Below are 24,208 nucleotides of genomic sequence, written 5' to 3' on the forward strand. Positions count from 1 at the left end.
GAATGTGCAGTGTGTGTGTGTGGGCAGTGTGTGTGTAGTGTGTGCGTGTGTGTGTGCATATTCATGGTGTCACTGGTTGTTCTGTGGCACCGTTTGCGACTGTATATTGACCTCCTTTATTGCTCTAAGTCCTCCCAGCATCATCCAATAGACACCGTTCAATATCATAACATAGATCACCTCTAGGGAAAGAACAGATTGCTCTTTTGCTCTTACAGATTTATTAACACCATCAATCATTTTATAAAAAGCATTTATTTCAAAGTTTTTCGCTTCCTAGATAGAAGCACATAATAAAGCAACAGTACAATGTTCATAAAATATAAGGGTGATGCTGTAACATTTTCTTACATGTTGAAATACTGATATCTGCATGTGTACTAAAATAAGAAATTTTAAAATTGTACAAATAGGTACCATAAATTCGACATAGAAATTAGGCGTCATTCACTACAACAGGACAGATTGCTATTTTCTCAACAAGGGAGAAAAACATACGCCCCCAAAAAATGTAAAAAAATGAAGAGAACAAAAAAAATCAGAATAATCATAATAACAATATATAATAAAAAATGAGATTTACAAGAACCAATAGGCGCACGTTTGATCCTCAAGAGACATATTTGCACATTTTACTGTACATACGTTATATGTACTTTAGCTTGCTTTAGGATATATTTTTCAAGTTGCAAAAAATGCACTGTGATGCAAGTGTCCATTACTTAAGGCGATTTTTGAGCTCACAGGTCTTTCCTTGTGATTTATCATTGGTGAAATTGGGCTGAAAGGGGGGATTTTTCACTGGATTTGTGAAAAAACACTGTCTCTGTTTTTGTTGAATTCATCTTCCTCAGGAAGATGGGGGTGCTACACGAGCGACCAGTCTCAGTTTGCTGTTGTTTTCTCATCGTTTTTTTCATTGATATAAGGCAACAATTTTTTATTCTCCTCTTTGTGAGCTCATTCACAGTATCAACAATTACATGTCTCTCTGTGACCCACATTCCAACCCCAAACCGTAGTAACCTACAAAATGAATAAAAAATTGAAATACCGAGTGTTATTTGATCTCTCACCACAAACATTAAGCATGTCTTAATTTTCCATACACACCAGTACATCCCACAGAGGTGTTTTTATTAAATGTTTTTAATATGTTTTATATTTCTCCCTCTCTCTCTCGCTCTTTTGTCTCCACCTCCTCAATACCCTCTGTCCTTCCTTACCAAACATCCCCAACAGGTATCTAGTATACTGCAAGTATACTTTACACGTACAAATAACAAAGTTTACTATAAATAAAAATGCTTGTGGTATACTTATAGTAAACTTCAAGCACCACACAAAGTCAGTGGAAGGTTGGAGAAAGGGTGCAAGGAGGTGGTCAGGGAAATGGGTGAACGTTAAGAGTTGTCATCGGCAGAGTCTTTGGTGCCGTAAAGGTCGGCCAGCTTCTTGAAGCGCGGGCCCCAGCTTTGGAGGTAGTCGTAGTCTAGGTCTGAATCTGTGGTCACCGACTCCAAGGAGCTGAGGGATCCAGCGATGGAGCCCCGGCCCTCGTAGCCATAGATCTGGATGGAGTCATAGGGAGGGGCCGTGGGGTCGTTGTCCGCGTCGTTAATGCGGGTCTTGATGAAATCATCCACATCCACACTGTTGGCCACGGGGTGCCCGCCAGGCCTCATTGGGTACTGGAGCTCAGGCTTGATGTCCTTACGGGGTAGGAAGCCGTTGGCACCGTCAGGGTTCTGAAGCGTAGCAATGTCGAAGGCCTCTGTGTCCTCCTCTCCACCGCCTTCATCGTCATAGGTGATGATGTTCTCACGGATGTCTTCCTCCTCAAAGACAATGAGCGGCTCCTTCTTCTGACGACGCAGGGCCACGAACAGCACCACGATCGCTGCCATGAGAAACATATCAGTCAATCATACAAGCTCTAGCTCTTATAGCTCTTAAAATACCTTTAGCATTTCACATTGCCTAATTAGCCAGGCTTTGACAGATCATTTGGATTAGAAGTGCAAAAATATACAGTATTACAGGTGGTATGAATCTGTCTGACATTTTTTAAACAGTGTTAATTGCAAGCTAAATAATTAATTGAGCCTGTGTAAATAATCAAAACGCACACTATTAATATTCTGTCAAGCATCTGTTCCATAAATACATTAAACTATTCTGAAAACATTAAGAATAAGCACCACTCAGGATGGAAAAAAGATCAAACATGAGTAAATATTAGATCAACAACAGATTGAATGCAAGTTGATGTTTTCTTTAGTGCTGATGCTCACCCAGGAGAATGACAATACAGGCTAGTATGGCGATGAGAGCTCCGGTGCTGAGGCCTGCAGGCAGGATGTAAGGCTCCACGTTACAGGACAGGATGGTGTCCTTACTGTCACAGCTGCACACTCGTATGGTCAGCGTGTTGGTGCTGCTCATGGGAGGGATGCCGTTGTCGTTGATCTCAATGGGAAGGAAGTAGACATCCTGGGTCATCCGGCTGAAGCCCCTCCGGGTCACATATACGCTGGCTGTGCTGTCTGTGGGGAACAAGAGAGGAGCCGAAGTAGAATAAGTACAGAGAAAAGAGGGTCCTTTAAATATCTCTGCTGGGGGGGGGGGGATATTTCCGGTAGTGTACAGACTGCTTAACACGATCATAGTTATAACCGAAGAGTTTTACTTATCCAACGAGTTCAGAAGGCAGAAGGCAGACGTATGGCCGCGGGGGAAAAGCAATGAGCTGTGAATTTCCAGATATTAAATTATTGTAATATTGTGAACATTTATTAGCTTTTGGAAGTGTAATCAAAGCTTGCGTGGAGGTAGCTGTATTGGTTTTATTTGGCGCTGGGTGAGGGTGGAAGGATGCCAAGTGTACTCCCCTGACTCAGTGCAAGGTCGCTCTCAGAACAGAGATGGAGCGAGTTCATTTAGGTGCTTGTGGCTTAGTCATTTTCCCTCCCTCTCTCACAGCGGTGTCCTCAGCCCACTACACCTTTTTCAGAAAAGGTTTCTCGTGACAAGGCTATTGTGCATACAGAATGGAAGGGTGAATGGGCTCTATGAATCCTGCGCTATTAATTATAGGTCTACATCATACTAAGAAAGGTTATCATTGCCTTGGTAGAGTATCTTTTAAGGGTTGAGGTAGAACACAGTCCAAAGCCATGAGAACTTAAATATCCTACAAGGTAGTATGGCTGAAAGAAACACTTCATAAGAAGCCGCTTTTGAGGAACATTTTCTTCGTAAAATTATACTTAGCAAATGTTCTCACATCTGCAGTTATGATAGCGCAAGAAAAAACTAAATAGCCCCTGCTGTCTCAGACAGACACCGCAAACTCTGAAAAACACGAGAAAATACATAGATACATTTAGATTGGAAAGCTGTCCATTTCAAAGGATACTTTGGATGCTTTAAACCCAACAAATCGGAGGGGCTGTAATCTGTTCTGCTCATATTGTGGGCTTTTTGAAAACACTGCTGAAAAGCACTCATTTTGACTCTCATTAAAGCAGATCAAACGGGTAGAGAGCCATCCATTGCCATGCTGGCTGCTGTATAGTCACTGAAGCACTGCTTGGAACAGTCTGATATGACTTTATCTGGGGATTATAAAAAATATCCCATTAAACTGCAATTAACACATTCATTCCCCCTCATTCATTCTCCTCCATCACAGAAGGAGAGATGCTTGGAAGTAGCTTGTGATTACGGCGCGGTCGGGACGAGTATTAAAGCAATGGCAGAGGATGAAAAAAGAGCTTCAGTTGGCTTAAGTTTGTAGAAGAAAATATTGATGGATGCATGTCATTAAGAGAAGTGTCATGTAATTGCTTGTTCAAAGATGGCATTGCTGACTGAACTACTCGCAGCAGCTGTTGAATGTCTCCATCATAGTCATTACAATAGCTTTGTCACATGGTCCTGAGCAATCTCTATGGATATAAGCAAGTCTAATCAAGTATTTTTATGGAGTGAAAACTCTGATTAACTTTTGCTTCTCATTATCTTTAATCCAGGAGTTTATAAACAAGGCTGATGAACGCTATCCCCATGATGAGTAATTCTCCTCTGATGAGAGATGGCATCCTCTGGGGATAAATACCACTGTGCCTCATCTGTTGAAATGGAATGTATCAGGTACTCTCTCTGATCAGTTCGCCTAACCAGCCCTCCATCACTGTGACTGGCAGACTGGAAAGGGCTTTGAGCTTAAGGACAGCTGGGATGAGTCACCAGCTAGCCAGGCCCCCAAACACGGCAGGCAGAAGGAGAGGTTCTCTCTCTCTCTCTCTCTCTCACACACACACACACACCTCTCCACTCCTCTGGCTGATCAGACAGAGTGTGATGTAGGGATAGCTAATGCAATCGCAAACTCTGCAAACTGATCCAACAGGCTCAGTCTCCTACATGCAGCAGTTCACCGATGTAGAGGCTAGGACGCCAGAGAGACACCCGTGGTAATTAATAAGTGGGGAGCTCTATGGGATCTAGCTTCAAATCAAACTTCAGTCTACAAAGATCTGCTGAATCACTTCCCATCTGGATGGAGAGAAACCTGAACTGATGTAAAGAAGGAAAAATACCCAGTGGTTTTCTATCTCACTGACTGGAGTACTGGAGTGCCGACTAGCCACTATAAAGACAGTCAAAGTGTCCAAACAGAAGTCGCTCTTCTCATTGATGGAAATAGAATGCTTGAGCCACCCACCTCTGTTGTCTTTCAGGGAGAAATTGTGGTTGTTGACAGCCTCTGGGGCGATGCTGAAGTGGAAGTACTGTCGGTGGACCATCTCATCCTTGTCCACCGCACTGACTGTCTCTATGAGCTGAGTTGAACAACACCCACAGGAGTTAGTACAGACAGAGTCCACCAAAAACACTGAACATATTCAATATAATAGAAATATATTTTTGCACATGATGGTTACTAGTATGCATAAAGATCTGTCTTTTCTAAATGTGACTTGGGAAAAAGTACAATATACATTGTAAATGATTAGACTTACTTTGCCAGGGGAGACATTTTCACACACAAGGATTTCGTTCTGTGTGGCAAACTCAGGGGCGTTGTCATTCACATCTTTGACTTTGATGTTGACACGTACTTTTGTATCTTGGTGATGTCCCCCTGTGCAGAATGACAAAAATGAATAACAAACAAGTTAGTGATTCAGTGCGCATTCATGGGATTTGGCTTGTTAGAAACACAAAACCAGCTCCCTCTGAAATTCACTGCAAACACAATGAGAAGACAGCACAGTATGACCCTATTTATTGTATAAGAAATGATGTAGGTTGTTGAATGCTTGGAAATGATGCTGTCAGACGCGTGTCGTGCATAATACAACAGAACTGCTTGATCTCTAAAGTTCCAGACATACATTTTTGATGCATCAAATTATCCCTGATAGGAGAGATGGAAATATTTGAGACGGATATACTTAAGAACCAGACATAATAATGTGGAGTAGAATCACACAGACAGAGAACAGCAACTTAAAGATGTTTATTTCTGATTTGGGGGATGTGGATGTTTTGCAGTAGTCTCTAGCTACTCATTTCACTTTTTGAAAGGCACTTTGTGGTAATCTTCTCTAAAAACATCTTGAGGGGTGGCGACTCTAGGACGACATAAGAGCCCGGGGGGGAACACAACATTTCCTGGATTGGGAGGCATGGCGTCTCTGGTATTCACAGCTACTCTCTAATTTGAAACCCGAGGTGGATGGTGGAGGGTGGCGTACCAATCTCAGTGGCGCTGACAGAGATGTTGTGCCAGGGTAGTGTCTCCCGGTCCAGCGGTCTGGTGGTCTTGATGATGCCATCCTCTGGGCCGACACTGAAGAACTGTTCCACGTCCGTGTAGCGGGGAATCATGTACCTGCAGTGAACAGTAGTGATAAGTAAACACGTATTCAACCAGGGCCTGGTTCCTTAGATAAAACAAAAGCCCAATTCTTCTTGTGCTGTAGGAATGCATGTTTTGCATTGTTTGGATTAATGTATTCGATGGAACAATGTTAATAGTTTGAACAAAGAAACGGCATATTAATTGAAATAGTTGTTCCCGCAGAGCAGGAAATAATATAGGATATTTATTTTGTTTACTGATTGAGTAGGGCCCTGCAGTATTTTATGGTGACGAGATGAGGCCTTTGAAACTGAAATCATCTACATATCAACATAAAATTGTCATTTTAAAACAGAAAGGATGTATTATAACACTATGAGACTGGGTGGGGTTGATAATCAGACAGCGACGCTAAAAACAAACACAAATGAGTAACAAAGAAAGTGAGCGAGAGTGTTACAAGTAGCCTACCTGACAGGGTTGTTGGCCACGTCTGTGTCTTTAGCGTGTACACGGCCCACCACAGTCCCATCAGGGGCATTCTCCTCCACCTCGAAGCTGTAGCTAGTTGCCATGAAAGCAGGCGGCTCGTCTGCGTCCTCCACCATAACCTTAACCGTGGCTGTGTCTTTGTAGGGGCCCCAGGCAATGAAACGGGGGTCCAAGTGTGTGTTGGATGCCTCTACTCTCAGGGTGTATGCCCTCTTAGTCTCAAAGTCCACAGGCTGGAAAGAGGGAGCAGTGTGGATTTAGTAATAATACATTTAAACTATATGATCATTAAAATCATGGGCCAATAAGGAGAAGGTTGCCTCAATGTAGTTATTTCTATAATACAATTACTGCATCGTAAAAATGAGTTACTGTAGCTGTACACTGTTATCTAGAACCTTAGAGGGTTCTTCAGTTGTCCCCATAGGAGAACCCTTTGAAGAATCCTTTTTGGTTGCAGGTAGAACAATTGTGGTTCCAGGTAGAACCCTTTTGGGTTCCATGTAGAGCCCTTTCTACTGCAAAAGGGTTCTACCTGGAACCAAAAAGGGTTCTAACTGGAACCAAACAGGGTTCTTCTTTGGGGACAGCCGAAGAACCCATTTGGATGCCTTTTTTCTAAGAGTGTCAAATCAAATATCAGTATGAAGTTGAGATGCTAGCTAGAGGGTGCTGTTGTAAAATAAGACAGTGGTTGTGGTCAACGTCAGCACGAGACAACACAAAGACATTCTTTGCTCAGTCCTTATACGTAAGATGGCCCTTATTTCAGTTCAATGGCGTATCTAAGTCATAGCCTCAATCACCACCAGTTCATTTAATTGCAAGAAATTGGAAAGACACTCCCAAATCAATTATGCTCAAATATAGTTAATGGCCATTTAGTGTGAACAACCCTCATCCCTCTACACCCTGCCTCCTACTGCTTTCACACATCCACCTGTTTTCTTATTACCCTGTCTCACCCGGCAGCCATCACTCCCGCAAACTACCAAGTGAGACTTTAAAGTACCGACCGGAGTTGAGGGGGCAGCATACCAGGATGCACACACACACACACACACACACACACACACACACACACACACACACACACACACACACACACACACACTTTATCTCTCTGCCTGTATGGTGATTGATTTGAAGTTGTTTTCCTATCTCAGTTTTTTTGTTCATCCTATTTTTTGCATGTCTTTAATGAAGCTGCCAACGGTGGGAACAGTCATGACCCAGTTCTTTCCTTTAACAGGTCGGTGAATGTTCCTCACTGACGTTGTCTCCTGAAGCAGTGGTCTTCTCTGTCTCACTCTTTTCCTCCCCCTCTATCTCTCAGTGTCTCCCTCTCTCTCTTTCTCCCTCCTATCTCCTTTTCTTTCAGTCTCCCTTCCTCCGTCCTCTCAATCTCTCCCCCTCTCTCTCTTTCTCTCTCTCTTGGTTCTTTTATTTTGGCACTTAATAATTTGCTGGCTGAAACTAATCAGCGGTAGATAATATTCACAATAATGCCAGACTTCCTCTTAGCATTCAGCCTGCGCCTGGTAGCCCGCAGTTGAAACAGAATACTTGATTAAAACTCTGGCAATTCCGACAGTAATTTCGACTTTAATTTTCAACATGCTTTGAAGAGCAAAAGGTGATGATTTCCCGAGAGGTGTATAGTGGAGGCATTATGTTATTGAGAAGAGCAGGGCTGCATCAAACTGATTGTTGTCGGCACGCTGTATTGTCGTCGCCCCCCCCCCCCACCTCCACACACACCACACCCAGCCTAATCAGCAGGCAGAATGTTCTCATTTGGGACCTGGGTCCTGGTATTTGTGATAGTCAAACACTGTTAAGAATTACAACCCACCCACCACCACCCTCTCTACTCAGCGTCAAGCCATTGTTTCCCCTGATTCAATTCTTCCACTTTCCCCAGCTACAGTTTCTATTATCCGGTGTTCAAAAGACTTATTATGATTGGTGCACCTCTCTGTTATGGAAATGAAGGGGATCTGCACTGAGCAGCGATGTCTGATCCCACTTGGGTTCATCCGGCCATAGAGGGAGTTGTTTACATGGCCGTTTTCCACATTTCAATGGCCGCTGTCGTGGCTTACCTGGTATAATCCTCAGGCATTAATAGAACAGCGCCATTTTTCAGCACATAGACTACACACTGGTACTCACACTCCACTGAACTGACAAAATTACCCAGCTTGAGTAAACCCTTGAGAAAATATGATTACTTCTCAGACACGCATGCAAAGGCCTCCCTCTCTCAGAGTTGTGTTATTTTTGGAGAGGAGTAGAGAGGAGTGTGAGTGAGATTGCTGCTGATCTCTGAGTGTGAGGGAGCCTGTGCTGTGAAAGACAGTTGAGGGATTTTAAATAATAAAGCACCACCAGGTGGCAATGTTCCGTCTAGGCTGCTGCTCCTGCTGCGTAGGGACTAGGGAGGGAAGCAGCGCCTCTCTCTCTCTCCTCTGGAGGCCCGGCTAAGCCTAACCATGGCAGGCAGGCAGCTCCAGGCGCAATGGTGCCAGTGATCACCCAGAGGCAGCCCAGGCGCGGTGCAGTGCAGGGCTGACCTCCCTAGGTTGGTAAACGTCGGCATAATCCCAGCCCTGGAGCACAGCAGAGCTGCAGCGCCACGCTAGCAGCCGACCCACAGTCAGACTGCATAGATGAGATTCCTCTCCCAGAGAACCAACCATGAAAGTCAATGCTCGTAATAAGAAACTGAGGCGGTGTCATTGCAATCACAGAGTGGAACGGTGAAAAATCACTCCTCTCTCTCTCTCTCTCTCTCTCTCTCTCCTGCTCAGTGTGTGCTTCAGTCTCACACACAGGCACACGCTCTCTTTCTATTTTTCCCTCTCTTTCTCTCTCTACCACACAGAAATTGCATATAGCCACCTTTACGTATTCAAACACGCACAGGCACACACAGGTGTATCAAGTAATGTCAAATATTGAGGCTATCATTTTAGTCCTCAGAATGTTAGTGAAAGGGCAGTAACAAAAAGGTGATTCAATGCAGATGACTCTATACACTGTCTCACACATTCCTTTCATTCCTCCATCATTGTTATGGAATAGTAAATCCCCTTCAGGCCCTTCTCACCTTTCTCAGTTTGATAACACCCTCCCGGGTGTCAGTATCGGTGGTAATCTCAAACACAGTCATCCCATCGCCCTCGATGAAACGATATGACACAAGTCCATTCTCCCCCAGATCTGGATCTTTAGCCTTCAGACGGCCTACCTCCTCACCCGAAACCTTGTCCTCTGAAACGGACATGGCGTATACACCTGTGGGGAGAAACAATAGAAACTGTTACAAATAAAAAATATATAATTCACACTTGTAGTCGATGCCTGATGCCTGCTTTGATTTACTCCGAGGTACAGAATAGCATTCACCCAACTTTCCACTGCATTCATGTAATCTTGTTTTAAATGAGCCCCTGCCTATCCTTGTCACCGTGGGGGCAGCTGTATATAGTTAGATACATGCACCGACTATACAGTACATAGCTAGGTACTAGTAAAGAGGCTCCTAGTCTTCACCAAGTAGCTCAGATTGTCACTGGTCAATCCCCTTCTATTCCTGTATTAGGATATATGCTTGGGGAATGTATGTTAGAAGAAATTGAAGTTGTGAAAGCCAATTATTGTTATTATATGCCTTATTCTTGAAACATTTTATAATTCCAGTAAAAATTTTGATGACAATATACATGTTTTATTTAACCTTTATTTAACAAGGCAATTCAGTTAAGAACAAATTCTGATTTTACAATAACCCTGGGCAAACCCTCCCCTAACCCGGACGATGCTGGACCAATTGTGCGCCGCCCTATGGTACTCCCAATCATGGCCGGTTGTGATACAGCCTGGGATTGAACCAGGGTCTGTAGTGATGCCTCTAGCACTGAGATGCCTATCTATATCACTGAGATTAATGTTATATATATATATATATATATATATATATATATATATATATATATATATAACATTAATCTCAGTGATATAGATAGGCATCTCAGTATATATATAATGTTCTGGTTATGATAGCATGATGTAACTTGCACTTTGTTTTTAGGGTTGATTGAGACAATGCATTCCCCCTAACCTTATTCTTTCAATAATGTTTTTTTTTAAATATTATATTGTGTATGTCTTTCCTTATCAAATGTAAGACTAAATGGCATTTGTAATATGTTTTGGTGCATATACAGTGAGCTCCAAAAGTATTGGGACAGAGAAAATGTTTTATTACTTATTATGATTGACATTTGTTTGGTAAAAACAGTAGGTTAAATACACACGTAGGTAGAGACCATTCTCGTTTTTTTTCTCCTTTTCTTTTAAGAGCTTTGTCACAATGGACCAGTCAAAATACAAAGTGCTGGAGTACAGAGTCAAAACAACAAAAACATTTTCACTGTCCCAATACTTGTGGAGCTCACTGTATGTATTTAAAATACTATCCAGATAAGAAAATGTCGGGTCATAGAACATTCCATAGAATTCTAGAAAAATACTACTAGTCACGAAAACGGATGTAACTCAGTCACAGTAAAATATATTACTATTCTGATTTCAGATAATCAATCTTTACAAAATATAAGAACGACTAAATATGCTCAAAGTTTTTCTCTATCTTCAATGGCAGTTGTTTGGGGAAAAAAGCATATAAGATACACATTGTCACAGGTGTTTTTTCTTGACTGATTACCATTTCATTGATGTGGTCCTATCACATGTCATATCATTTGAAAGGGCTGTTTCTCAGCTTTCAAAATGTGTATCATGTTTTCATATATGGTTTGACACCAGAAAAGTATGCTCATTAATGCACGCTGAGGTCATGGTCTCAGTAAATTCAGGAATTCCTAAACTTTCCAAACGATGATGCAGCAATACCAATATGGCGATTTACAGTTGGAGTTAGCTGGTGTTTCCATTCACTTTTAATGCTGTAAAACACATTTGTGGTATTTTACTGTGCAGAGAGAGAGAGAGAGAGAGAGAGAGAGAGAGAGCTATAAATAGAGCACAAGAGATAACTGTGGAGGTCAGCTGGCCAGCACCTGAAGGCCACAGCCAATGAGCAGTCAGTGTTTTCTGTTTGTATTTGCATGCGTGAGTGTGTGTCTACAGGGGTGCATACACCTACCTGGGGCCGAGCCAGAGCAGTAGGGCCATATGCCCTCTCCGCCCTATCTGCTCCACCTATTGAAGTGTTCAGAGCCAAACGCTTCAGCTGCATTTAAAAATAACTCTGGCATGGGAAGGAGCCTTTTAAAAATGGCCTGATGATATGAAGGGCTGCTACTTCAATCAGACTACATAGAAAACTATGGGATATTTTCATGAGAACGTTACTGAATCCTCCCAGTCTAAAATGGCTCTGATCTGGAAATAAATATGAACATAATATCATAGGCTGAACAATATGACAATACTGATGTGTATGTCATCTCAAAAGGTATGTCATTACTTATTGAACAACGTTCCAGTTTTCATCATCTGGGAAATAGTTGACATTATTACACGTGGTTGAGTCAGCCTAATGACTTAGTTTTAGAATTTTCTCACCCCACCCAGGACTAGTTTACCCCAAATACGTAGCTAATTTTCCATCCAAGAGCCACTGTTAGCAGGGCTACATCCGAGCCGCAGTGCTGATAGTAGGGGAAAGAGTGGGCGCTCTGGGACAAATCTTCAGGCTCTACTCTCAAGAAGTAGGGGGAAATTGATGTAGGCCATTTCTACTATATGAGACATAAATCTGTGTTTAGCTCGTGGTTTAGAGTTCCCCTCCATTCCCCCTCTCTGTCGAACAGAAATACTGACACAAACACTGTTAATATTTCACAACTCTTTATCGCGCTTAAGATACTTGCTGTCATCACATCTCCTATGAGCGCAATGAAACCGTTTAATAATTAAGTTTTAATATTTCCCCTTAACATCTATACCCTGTATAAACCGTGTGTTGCATGGCCTCTGGGGCCAGCAGTGATCCATATTTTCAAGTGTCAGTGCTAATATGTCAGCTGAGGCTTGAGGAGCTGGGAGAGCGCTAGACTGGCTAAAAGCAGACCTGTCCCTCTTGGATGATGCTGCACGTACCTCAGCAGAGAGGGACAGTGACGACGGGAAGAGAGACCATCTCAGGGTCTCAGTCAGCTTAAGAAAACAGAAAAGAAAAAAAAACACAGAAAAAGTGAAAGAAAGAGAGACAGGACTCTTCACTTACTCTGAGGGAACTTCGGTGGGTTGTCGTTGACGTCCGTCAGGGTGATTTTCACTTCTGTTGTCCCTGACAGTCCCCCCATGTGTCCCCCCATGTCCTTGGCTTGTATGACGACGTCATATTCCTGCCGCGCTTCCCTGTCCATGTTGGGCAGAGCTGTCCGGATTATCCCTGGGGACAGGAGAGGAGGAAAATGGCTTTAATTCAAGAGGGACCTGCCTGTGACCTTTCAGCAGCCTACTACTCTGCAAGGCCTACTGGGAGGAGCAGGGCATGATGGGTCATCACTGAAACGTGAGATCACATTGTGACAAGTGCCATCGCCATCTCATTCATCAGGCTCCTTTTCTAATATTGGGGTAACTAGTGTGATATGTAAAAGGGAAAAAGAAGTGACTTGTTTCATTGGAAACTGCAGAACAATGCTCAGAACAACAGTGAGGAACTGTTTTTTTAATCCAGTTGTTTATTTATAATTTTTTTCTGTGAGGAAACTGGTGCTTCTCACATCACAGGAGAATATGATGGGGATGGTTGTTCTCTGGTGATATTTAGATGAGCCTGTGCATGAAACGCAGATAAGCCAAAAACAAATTAGAAATGTGAGCATTGGACAGGATCCAGTGAAATATCCAGCTTTGGTTTATTAGCAGGATTTTCTCTCTCCGATCTCTCCCTCACTCTGAGATCTCCCTGTTTGGCTGGGGGTACTTTGGCTCCCAGGAAATTTAGAGTTCAACCAGGATATTGCTTGCCTAATCTGGCCGTGAGTTAATTCTGTTTGGCAAAGGACAGGTACACTCAGACTTTGCCTTGGAGAAATCCCAAAGCACGACAGGGCTAATCCTCAACGCTCCTTACTTGGCACGGTTACAAAATCTGAGAATTGACAGATTATCATAAAATACATTTAAATACATGACAGTTTTGATATGAGACATACAGTCGTGGCCAAAAGTTTTGAAAATTACACAAATATAAATTTTCACAAGGTCTGCTGCCTCAGTTTGTATGATGGCAATTTGCATATACTCCAGAATGTTATGAAGAGTGATCAGATGAACTGCAATTAATTGCAAAGTCCCTCTTTGCCATGCAAATGAACTGAATCCCCCCAAAAAAATTCCACTGCATTTCAGCCCTGCCACAAAAGGACCAGCTAACATCATGTCAGTGATTCTCTCGTTAACACAGGTGTGAGTGTTGACGAGGACAAGGCTGGAGATCACTCTGTCATGCTGATTGAGTTTGAATAACAGACTGGAAGCTTCAAAAGGAATAATTGCTTGGAATCATTGTTCTTCCTCTGTCAACCATGGTTACCTGCACGGAAACATGTGCCGTCATCATTGCTTTGCACAAAAAGAGCTTCACAGGCAAGGATATTGCTGCCAGTAAGATTGCACCTAAATCAACCATTTATTGGATCATCAAGAACTTCAAGGAGAGTGGTTCAATTGTTGTGAAGAAGGCTTCAAAGCGCCCAAGAAAGTCCAGCAAGCGCCAGGACCGTCTTCTAAAGTAGATTCAGCTGCGGGATCGGGGCACCACCAGTACAGAGCTTGCTCAGGAATGGCAGCAGGCAGGTGTGAGTGCATCTGCACGCACAGTGAGGCGAAGACTTTTGGAGGATGGCCTGGTGTCAAGAAGGGTAGCAAAGAAGCCACTTCTCTCCAGAAAAAACATCAGGGACAGACTGATATTCTGCAAAAGGTACAAGGATTGGACTGCTGAGGACTGGGGTAAAGTCATTTTCTCCGATTGTTTGGGGCATCCGGAAAAAAGCTTGTCCGGAGAAGACAAGGTGAGCGCTACCATCAGTCCTGTGTCATGCCAACAGTAAAGCATCCTGAGACCATTCATGTGTGGGGTTGCTTCTCAGCCAAGGGAGTGGGCTCACTCACAATTTTGCCTAAGAACACAGCTATGAATAAAGAATGGTACCAACACATCCTCCGAGAGCAACTTCTCCCAACCATCCAGGAACAGTTTGGTGACGAACAATGCCTTTTCCAGCATGATGGAGCACCTTGCCATAAGGCAAAAGAGATAACTAAGTGGCTCGGGGAACAAAACATGGATATTTTGGGTCCATGGCCAGGAAACTCCCCAGACCTTAATCCCATTGAGAACTTGTGGTCAATCCTCAAGAGGCGGGTGGACAAACAAAAACCCACAAATTCTGACAAACTCCAAGCATTGATTATGCAAGAATGGACTGCCATCAGTCAGGATGTGGCCCAGAAGTTAATTGACAGCATGCCAGGGCGGATTGCAGAGGTCTTGAAAAAGAAGGGTCAACACTGCAAATATTAACTCTTTGCATCAACTTCATGTATTTGTCAATAAAAGCCTTTGACACCTATGAAATGCTTGTAAAATTACTTCAGTACTCCATAGTTACATCTGACAAAAATATCTAAAGACACTTAAGCAGCAAACTTTGCTGAAATTAATATTTGTGTCATTCTCAAAACTTTTCTATATATATATATATATATATATATATATATACAGATTATATATATACAGATATAGACACCTTAGCCAAATACATTTGACCTCAGTTTTTGACAATTCCTGACATTTAATCCAAGTAAAAATTCCCTGTCTTAGGTCAGTTGGGATCACCACTTCATTTTAAGAATGTGAAATGTCAGAATAATAGTAGAGAGAATTATTTCTTTCAGCTTTTATTTCTTTCATCACATTCCCAGTGGGTCAGAAGTCTACATACACTCAATTAGTATTTGGTATCAATGCCTTTAAATTGTTTAACTTGGGTCAAACATTTCGGGTAGCCTTCCACAAGCTTCCCACAATAAGTTGGGTGAATTTTGGCCCATTCCTCCAGACAGAGCTGGTGTAACTGAGTCAAATTTGTAGGTCTCCTTGCTCGCACACGCTTTTTCAGTTCTGCCCACAAATGTTCTGTAAGACTGAGGTCAGGGCTTTGTGAAGGCCACTCCAATACCTTGACGATGTTGTCCTTAAGCCATTTTGCCACAAGTTTGGAAGTCTGCTTGGGGTAATTGTCCATTTGGAAGACCCATTTGCGACCAAGCTTTAACTTCCTGACTGATGTCTTGAGATGTTGCTTCAATATATCCACAACATTTTCAAACCTCATGATGCTATCTATGTTGTGAAGTGCACCAGTCCATCCTGCAGCAAAGCACCCCCACAACATGATGCTGCCACCCCGTGCTTCAAGGTTGGGATGCTGTTCTGCGGCTTGCAAGCCTCCCCCTTTTTCCTCCAAACATAACGATGGTCATTATGGCCAAACTGTTCTATTTTTGTTTCATCAGACCAGAGAACATTTCTCCAAAAAGTACGATCTTTGCCCCCATGTGCAGTTGCAAACCGTAGTCTGGCTTTTTTATGGCGGTTTTGGAGCAGTGGCTTCTTCCTTGCTGAGTGGCCTTTCAGGTTATTTCGATATAGGACTCGTTTTACTGTGGATATAGATACTTTTGTACTTATTCCCTCCAGCATTTTCACAAGGTCCTTTGCTGTTGTTCTGGGATTGATTTGCACTTTTCGCACCAAAGTACATTCATCTCTAGGAGACAGAACGCGTCTCCTTCCTGAGTGGTATGACGGCTGCGTGGTCCCATGGTGTTTATACTTGCATACCATTGTTTGTACAGATTAACGTGGTACCTTCAAGCGTTTGGAAATTGCTCCCAAGGATGAACCAGACTTGTGGAGGTCTACAATTTTTTTTCTGAGGTCTTGGCTGATTTCCTTTTGATTTTCCCATGATGTCAAGCAAAGAGGCACTGAGTTTGAAGGTAGGCCTTGAAATACATCCACAGGTACACCTCCAATTGACTCAAATTATGTCAATTAGCCTAACAGAAGCTTCTAAAGCCATGACCTAATTTTCTGGAATTTTCCAAGCTGTTTAAAGGCACAGTCAACTTAGTGTATGTAATCTTCTGACCCACTGGAATTGTGATACAGTGAATTATAAGTGAAATAATCTGTCTGTAAACAATTGTTGGAAAAATTACTTGTGTCATGCACAAAGTAGATGTCCTAACCGACTTGCCAAAACTATAATTTGTTAACAAGAAATTTGTGGAGTGGATGAAAATCGAGTTTTAATGACTCCAACCTAAGCGTATGTAAACTTCCGACTTCAACTGTATATAATGTTATGCTATCTGGATGAATATGAAACAAGGCGGGACAGAGAGGTTGGGTACCTGTTTGTGGTTCCACTGAGAAGTAGGGCTGGCCCTGGAGAATGCTGTACACTAGTCTGGCACTATTCCCGTAGGTGGGATCATCAGCATCTGTGGCCGTAACCTGCATCACTGAGGTACCTGGAGGACACAAGAACAGCAGGTGTTATTATTTCCAACACCATTTATTCACCCAACATAATAGTAGACCTGCAATTTGTAAATCATTATGGCATTTAGCTTAAGCCAATCCTATGTTTCTCAAATGAAATTCCTGCTATATAGTAGCTCCTGATGCTGGAAGTTTTTGCCATTCTAGAAATCACTTTTTCGTAACCGGAATGGTGTTGCAGTCAGCATCCCTCCTATGGTTATAATGTCTTTAAGTGTTCATGGTTTTGGGATTCACACAAAGCCTAGCCGTTTCACCAGTATTTGGAATGAATTTGCCATCACAATAGTTTCTGAACATATTTGAAGCTGGGCTGGTTTAGACTGCAGATTCTGATCCCCAGAAGCACCATTTGGGTTGTCAGTGGGTGGAATCACAGGGTAACAGATTGTTACTCTGTGACAGGCCAGCATAAAGGATGTTGTATTACAAGGTGTGATCCCCCCCCCCCCCCCACACACACACACACACACACACACAAAACACTCACAAGGAAGAGGGAAATTGCAAAGCCACAACAACAACAGGAACACTTCCAACTTTGCCTCCCCTGGTCAGATTTCAGTAATTTTGAATAATGCATGGGAAACAAGCTGTTCACTGGCAAACAGTCTGAGGAAGGGAGAATTAGACAGAGGGTAGGGAATCCTTCACGGTCCATTCCCCAGCCAGACTCACCGACGTTGGACATTTCAGGCACCCTGGCGTAGTATGGTCCATGTAGGAACTCAGGTGGGTTGTCATTGATGTCCTGGACCTTGACTATGAACTCAGACGGAGGCTCCAGAGGCTTGTTGGTAGCCCTGTCCACAGCCTGGGCTGTTAGGGTGTACTGGGCCTGCTCTTCCCTGTCCAGTGTCTTGGTGGCATGGATGTTGCCTGTCTTGTCATCAATGACGAAAATGGTGCCTGCACCCTCCCCTGAGAGAATGTACTTGCAATTGCCATCTCCAGCGTCAACATCTGAGTGGAGCTGGAAACAAATGGACAGCAGAACATTTTAGCAAAATTACTTGGGGAAAATATGTTAAAAACCATTTAAAAATACTACATTCCAACATGTAGTGTAATCACTAGGAGGAACATGGATAATGAGAAGCACATTCAGCCCAGGCAATCATGTAAATGTGATTATGCAAAACTGCCTTGAAACCAATATGTTTCAACACAGAGAATCAATCTATATTTACTCTGATGATAAACATTAGGTGCAACACAGCAACATTACAATTAGTGGTCTGTCACCTTATCAGGTCGTTAGTCACTTAGTTGATTGGTTCATTTCTGCAATTCAAAACACGTAGAACTATATTCCCACAAACGCATATACGAATGATATTTTAATTTTGCAGTATCTACCAACTTTCAATATATTCTATGAAATATTCTTCATAGAAGCCTGTTCTGCATGCATGTTGTTTTTGTTGTTGATTGATGTCATGATTGATATTCCAATCCAATAATAACAAGGTACCATCTCTGTCACTGCTGGAATTAGAGGCAAATTTAGGTCCCCATTTGTAATCATAATTTCTGTGGACCCATAAATCGCCTGTTTCCCAGATGTCAGTGTCTTTGGGGGATGCTTTGATATTAAAAATGAAATCCAATTCATAACTTTTAATCAAGTGGGCCACTGATTGCTTTTGTGTAACAAATTGAGGATATTGCAAGGTCTCCGCTGGTAATGAAAACCCCTTGTGACTTTGATTCAGCAGTCAACAGATAGAGAGTGGGAAAGAATGGGAGAGAAAAGAGAGGTGGGAAGGTGATGATTAAGAATTTAAAACAGTGACCTTACCCTGCCCACTAACACTGGGTCTGGCCCTGTGTACTCCTCAATGACAAAGAACTGGTTCCAGACCCAGCCTCTCTTGGAACGGTGTAGGACCTGTCCCTCTTTGCCCGTCCTCTCCCGGTGCCTGTGTAGGGAGAGGCGGTGGCGGTGGCTGTGCTCCAGGGGTGCCGAGGCGGCCACAGCGCTGCACAGCACGGCGCCCAGGCACATCAGGAACACCTGCAGTCCTAGTCCCTCCCACATCCTGCTGCCTGCTGCCTGCTGACCAACGCTACTCCGACCTTCCTCTGGGCCTTCCTGCACGTGTGCCTGTGTCCCCTGAGAGGGACAACCCAGAGATAATCCTGGGAAAACCTTCCTCTGAGGTCCTTCCTGGACGGTGGCTTCACTCCGCTCACTCACTAGCCTGGGGACTTGGACCCTAAACCTCACCGGATCCTTTGGTTTTGCTTTATGCAGTTACTCATCACAACCCCCTTCTTCTTCTTCTCTCTCTTCCTCCTTCTTCTCCTCCCAACGTAGGCCCTGAAATGAAATGAAAATACACAGAGTCAGTCACAGGGGACAAAACAGTTCTGTACAAGAGTAGTTATCGTCAGCCCACACTCCAACCAAAGTTTTAATTGACTCCTCTCTAAATCTCGACATATTAATTCATTTTGTGCCTCTGTATCTTGCTCTAATTAAGTGACAGAGGTTGTAAACTCATTTGCTCTTATTTAATTAGACATCAAGCCACTGGTGTTCTCAAATTAAACGTTGCCTATGTTTTGTCCCTTGTAGTATTACATTAGGTGAGTAGAGCAAAAGTGAAATTGTTTCCTTGAAAATTCTTATTTGGATAAAATGCATCACTTAATGTTCATTCCCTGACCATGCACTGATGGTCAACAAAGCGACAATGGAGCTAAAAAGAGAATAGTCTAATAGTTGATTTCCTCAGTCATAACTGCAACCAAAAGCAGGCTTTATCACATGCCAATAGGTTATGTTACACATCCGACAATTAACCAGATGAGATGTTGTTGTCAGTCCCATGATTGGCTTTCATCACTTCCTACTTGGCTGCTCATGGATGGACAGAGGAACAAATGGCCCTGCGGGGGATTTTCCCATTCAGTGAGCCACTAAGAACCTTCAGCCTCAGCACTTCAGCAATGATGCTAGCTGGGAGCCCAACCACAACAGTAATGCTTTAACACACTGCTTAAAGCTGCCTCTCACTGGAACCAGTTAAACACACAGTCCAGCAGGGAAGAGAGGGAGGGAGAGAAGAGAAAAAAATAGAACACATCTCCAGCTTGTGTGACAGAGCTCATAAATAAAGTCCAAATAAAGCGCATCCACCAGTGAAGTAGGGAAATGGGCACCCTAACTCAGTTGGACCTCTCCACTGTCAGCCCCCATAATGAACGTCTGATAACGCTTCATGCTTTCCAGTGTCTCAGCTGTAAATTGGCAGCTACTCTGGAAAAATAATACATTTTATGTTTTCTTTCATTATTGACTGGCCACCAAAATGTCAGCAAACTGTGTGTGTAGGAGTGGTTTTATTGCCTCCGAAGCCTCATCATCTCAAGGGGTGTGTTTCCCATTTAAATGCTTCGGGAATCACAGGCATTCATTCCTTTCCAGTAAATCCAGATGGCTCCTATAGGCCTACTCTGCAGAGGTACATAAAAAAAATGGACAGCTAATGCAGCTCTATGCTATCATGTCGAAATTCCTATGCAGAAGCAGTTATTTTCAATCTGTGTCAAATCAAAGGAAATGAGTTGAGATTCAAACAGCCGACTCAGAAGTCTGAGACACAAGTCTCCTAGTTGTTTGATGATGAAATTACGTGACTAGAATCTAATCAACGCTGGATATTTCATTACATTCCACAGGATTTAAGCTTGACTCACACACCTTTCGTAGGTCTACCTTGGGTGAAATGAAACCCACTCCATATGTTTAATGTATTTTTGAAGTATTTCTCTTGGTATGTCCTCTAAAGAGGTACTTGAAAGAGTGAGCTTCCACCCACAAAATGTTGCAACAATATCCATGTGGTACATACGGGCGGCAAGTAGCCTACCAGTGGCCGAAAGGCTACTGATTCAAATCCCAGAGCCGACTAGGTGAATAATCTGCTAATGTGCCTTTGAGCAAGGCACTTAACCATAAATGCTCCTGTAAGTCGCTCTGGATAAGAGTGTCTGCTAAATGACTGAAATGTAAATGTAAAAAAATGGTGGTCCTATAACTTTGCCTACATTTAATTTAAAATGCATCCCCACTCCAAGACGAATCAAGAGGGTTCTAATACATGATTCACCTCGAGATCGATCTCTATTTGCTTCCGTCTTGGCTAAGACAGATGTGCTGAATAAGTAGTCTGGTTCAAAGTCACTAATTGATGGTAAGTGATTCACAAGTGATGCAAAATCTCTCATCTGTTACAGTAATACAGTGACTGTGAGTCATGTATTAAGTATTCCAGTGGCTGGCTAGACAGCTAAATGTTTCAATGCAGCACCAATGCAGCACCACTATGGAATGGTGAGGGAGGCATCGGAGAATTTGTGAATATGGAAAAATACACGGACTATACCAAACATCAGGAACACCTTCCTAATATTGAGTTGCCCCTCCCCCAGTCAGAACAGCCTCAATTCATCGGGGCATGGACTCTACAAGGTGTCGAAAGCATTCCACAGGAATGCTGGCCCATGTTGACTTCGACGCTTCCCACAGTTGTGTCAAGTTAGCTGGATGTCCTCTGGATGATGGACCATTCTTGATACAAATTAGTAACTGTTGAGCGTGAAAAACCCAGCAGCCTTCCAGTTCTTGACACAAACCGGTGCACCTGGCACTTAACTTTTGTCTTGCCCATTCACCCTCTGAATGGTACACATACACAATCCATGTCTCACTTGTCTCAAGGCTTAAAAATCCTTCTTTAACCTGTCTCCTCCCCTTCATCTACACTGATTGAAGTGGATTTAACAGGTGACGTCAATAAGGGATCAAATCTTTCAACTGGATTCACCTGGTCAGTCTATGTCATGGAAAGAGAAGGCGTTCTTAATGTTTTTATACTCACGTGTATATCAACACTCTATAGCATCTTGTAAATAATGTAAAAGGGCGGATAGGCCATAGCTGCAGACTAATATATGCAGGTTTATTGTCATGAGTCTTGCCCTGGAGGCAGGACTGAGCCACTGCCGCAAGATTGACCAGCTGCAAAGTGAAAATTGGCTATATTGTAAAAATGTATGAAAACAAAAATGTGCTTTTTGGTCTTAATTTAAGGTTAAGGTTAGGGTTAAGGTTAGGTTTAAAATCAGATTTTATGACTTTGTGGCTGTGCCAGCTAGTGACCACTCTGCAGAGCTGCCTCCAGAACAAGATTCATGAAGGAAAACGCTAAAGTAGTGTATCATGTTCCTCTTGAATAAATAACTTAATGAGGGGTAAGAAAATGCCACAGCTGCTTGTAAGTGCAAAATTATTACTGAGACTTAGAGACAATAATTACAGGATAAAGGGAAAAAAATAGCTTGTGCTCCAGTAGAAACTAAATTGCCAGCTACAAATATCCTTGTTTCTTAATTGTAGTGTGTGACTCCGGCTCTATTTCTACTGTTCAAGCCCAGCCATGGACAGTGGTGGAGAGGGGATGTCTGAGGTGAAATGGAGTGACCTGACAGTGAGGAACAATTAAAACAATCCCTCTAGTCTTTCTCCAAGTCTCCGCTATTCTAAAAGTAGCCAGTAACTTCACACTATCACAGCCATGAAAAGAGAAGATCAGGAGAGAGGCACTGGGCAGAAAAAATCCTCCCTCTCTTTCAGTGCAGTCTTTTTGACATTAAGCAAGTGTCTTCAGTATCTCATTGAGGTGCTGTAACAGCACATGTCTTAGTGCACTGCCAATGTAACGGATGTGAAATGGCTAGCTAGTTAGCGGTGGTGCGCGCTAATAGCCTTTCAATCGGTGACGTCACTTGCTCTGAGACCTTGAAGTAGTGGTTCCCCTTGCTCTGCGAGAGCCGTGGCTTTTGTGGAGCGATGGGTAACGATGCTTCGTGGGTGACTGTTGTTGATGTGTGCAGAGGGTCCCTGGTTCGCGCCCGGGTCGGGGCGAGGGGACGGACTAAAGTTAAACTGTTACACCAATAGGACTATTTTAACTGGAACAAAGGGGAAAGTGGAATAATTGAGTTCGTTCCATGCTGTTTAATATTGAGTCCCAACACATCAATAGACTCTAAAAGGCATACGATCCCACACCATTTGATTGAGGGGAACCCCAAAAAGCACTTATCAGCTCAGTGGGGCTCTTACATAATTGAACTCTAAACAGCAAGCATAGTACTCAAAGGAAATATCATTAAGCAGTGCATACAAAAAACATTTTACTGGTTCAATGCAGGGCTTCATTAGGGTTATATTAAGAATCAAATGTCTCATGATTTTCACACAGTAGAAAGGGGGTCTGTCAAATGATGTCCTCAAAAGGTAAAGCATTTCTTCAGACTCTGAAAGTGCATGTGGGGGTTGGGGTTTGGTTTTTATAGCTGGATTATAGTTCTTGTAGTTCTTCTTTTTTTTAAGTAGGAAACGCAATCGTTCCCCAATGGTTATTGGAGCTATCATTTTTTAATCGCAAGCAAAACAAATGCATTTTAACAGCAGACAGAGTATGGAATTGTATGCTCAAACCTGAACCTCCCTGTGCAGAGGGGTTCAGCTTACCTACCATTAAAATTGTACAAGAAAAGAGAAGCTTTTAGGAATTGAACAAGGGGGCTTTTTTCTCTCTATCCCTCTCCCACTCCCTCTCTCTCTCTTTCTCTCTTTCTCTCTTATTCTCTAGTGCCGGTTTAATTCTGTAAGTCCAGTCACACATAGGTCTAGATGGAATTGGTTTAAAGCAATAAAGGTGATTCATGTCTGTGTAGATTTGATATATGCCCTTGTCTTCCAGAACCCTGGAGGCTCCACCGTCTGTTCTCACAAGTGTTTATGACTGTATTGTCATACTATTGTGTGTGTGTGCACAAAGTACGTCTATTGAGTGTGCACATGTACTGATTGTGTGAATGATGTGGGCAATCAGTGTATTTATTGGGTGTTGTCATTATACAATGAATTGCCTATGCTAACCTTTACTAGGCAAGTCAGTTAAAAACACATTCTTATTTACAATGACGGCCTACCAAAAGGCGAAAGGCCTCCTGCGGGGACAGGGGCTGGGATCAAAAATACAAATATAGGACAAAACACACATCATGACAAGAGATACACTACATAAAGAGAGACCTACGACAACAACACAACAACAACATGGTAGAGAGAGAGAGAGAGAAAGAAAGAAAGAAAGAAAGAAAGAAAGAAAGAAAGAAAGAAAGAAAGAAAGAAAGAAAGAAAA

At 42.8% G+C, this 24,208-nt stretch overlaps 1 protein-coding gene across 1 annotated transcript; it reads right to left on the reverse strand.

Annotated features, from left to right (window-relative positions):
* Positions 1-236: 236 nt before the first annotated feature.
* On the reverse strand, positions 237-19,287 carry LOC120046195 (cadherin-11-like). The gene is made up of 11 exons (XM_038991229.1): positions 18,787-19,287; positions 17,664-17,958; positions 16,835-16,954; positions 12,624-12,791; positions 9,477-9,664; positions 6,344-6,597; positions 5,766-5,902; positions 5,028-5,149; positions 4,730-4,847; positions 2,295-2,546; positions 237-1,900 (listed from the first exon to the last, which is right to left on the reverse strand). The coding sequence occupies exons 1-11, from the start codon at positions 19,024-19,026 to the stop codon at positions 1,404-1,406; spliced, it is 2,391 nt and encodes a 796-aa protein (XP_038847157.1). The 5' UTR covers positions 19,027-19,287; the 3' UTR covers positions 237-1,403.
* Positions 19,288-24,208: the final 4,921 nt, after the last annotated feature.

This window comes from Salvelinus namaycush, chromosome 1 (genome assembly GCF_016432855.1).
Source record: "Salvelinus namaycush isolate Seneca chromosome 1, SaNama_1.0, whole genome shotgun sequence".
Taxonomy (NCBI): domain Eukaryota; kingdom Metazoa; phylum Chordata; class Actinopteri; order Salmoniformes; family Salmonidae; genus Salvelinus; species Salvelinus namaycush.

Excerpts from the sequence above, each read along its gene's own strand:
- LOC120046195 (XM_038991229.1), bottom strand. The coding sequence starts at position 19,026 with ATGTGGGAGGGACTAGGACTGCAGGTGTTCCTGATGTGCCTGGGCGCC. Across the intron at positions 9,665-12,623 it reads CCCACCGAAGTTCCCTCAGA|GTGTATACGCCATGTCCGTT; the intron begins GTAAGTGAAGAG and ends TTCTCCCCACAG. Across the intron at positions 5,903-6,343 it reads GTGGCCAACAACCCTGTCAG|GTACATGATTCCCCGCTACA; the intron begins GTAGGCTACTTG and ends TGTTCACTGCAG.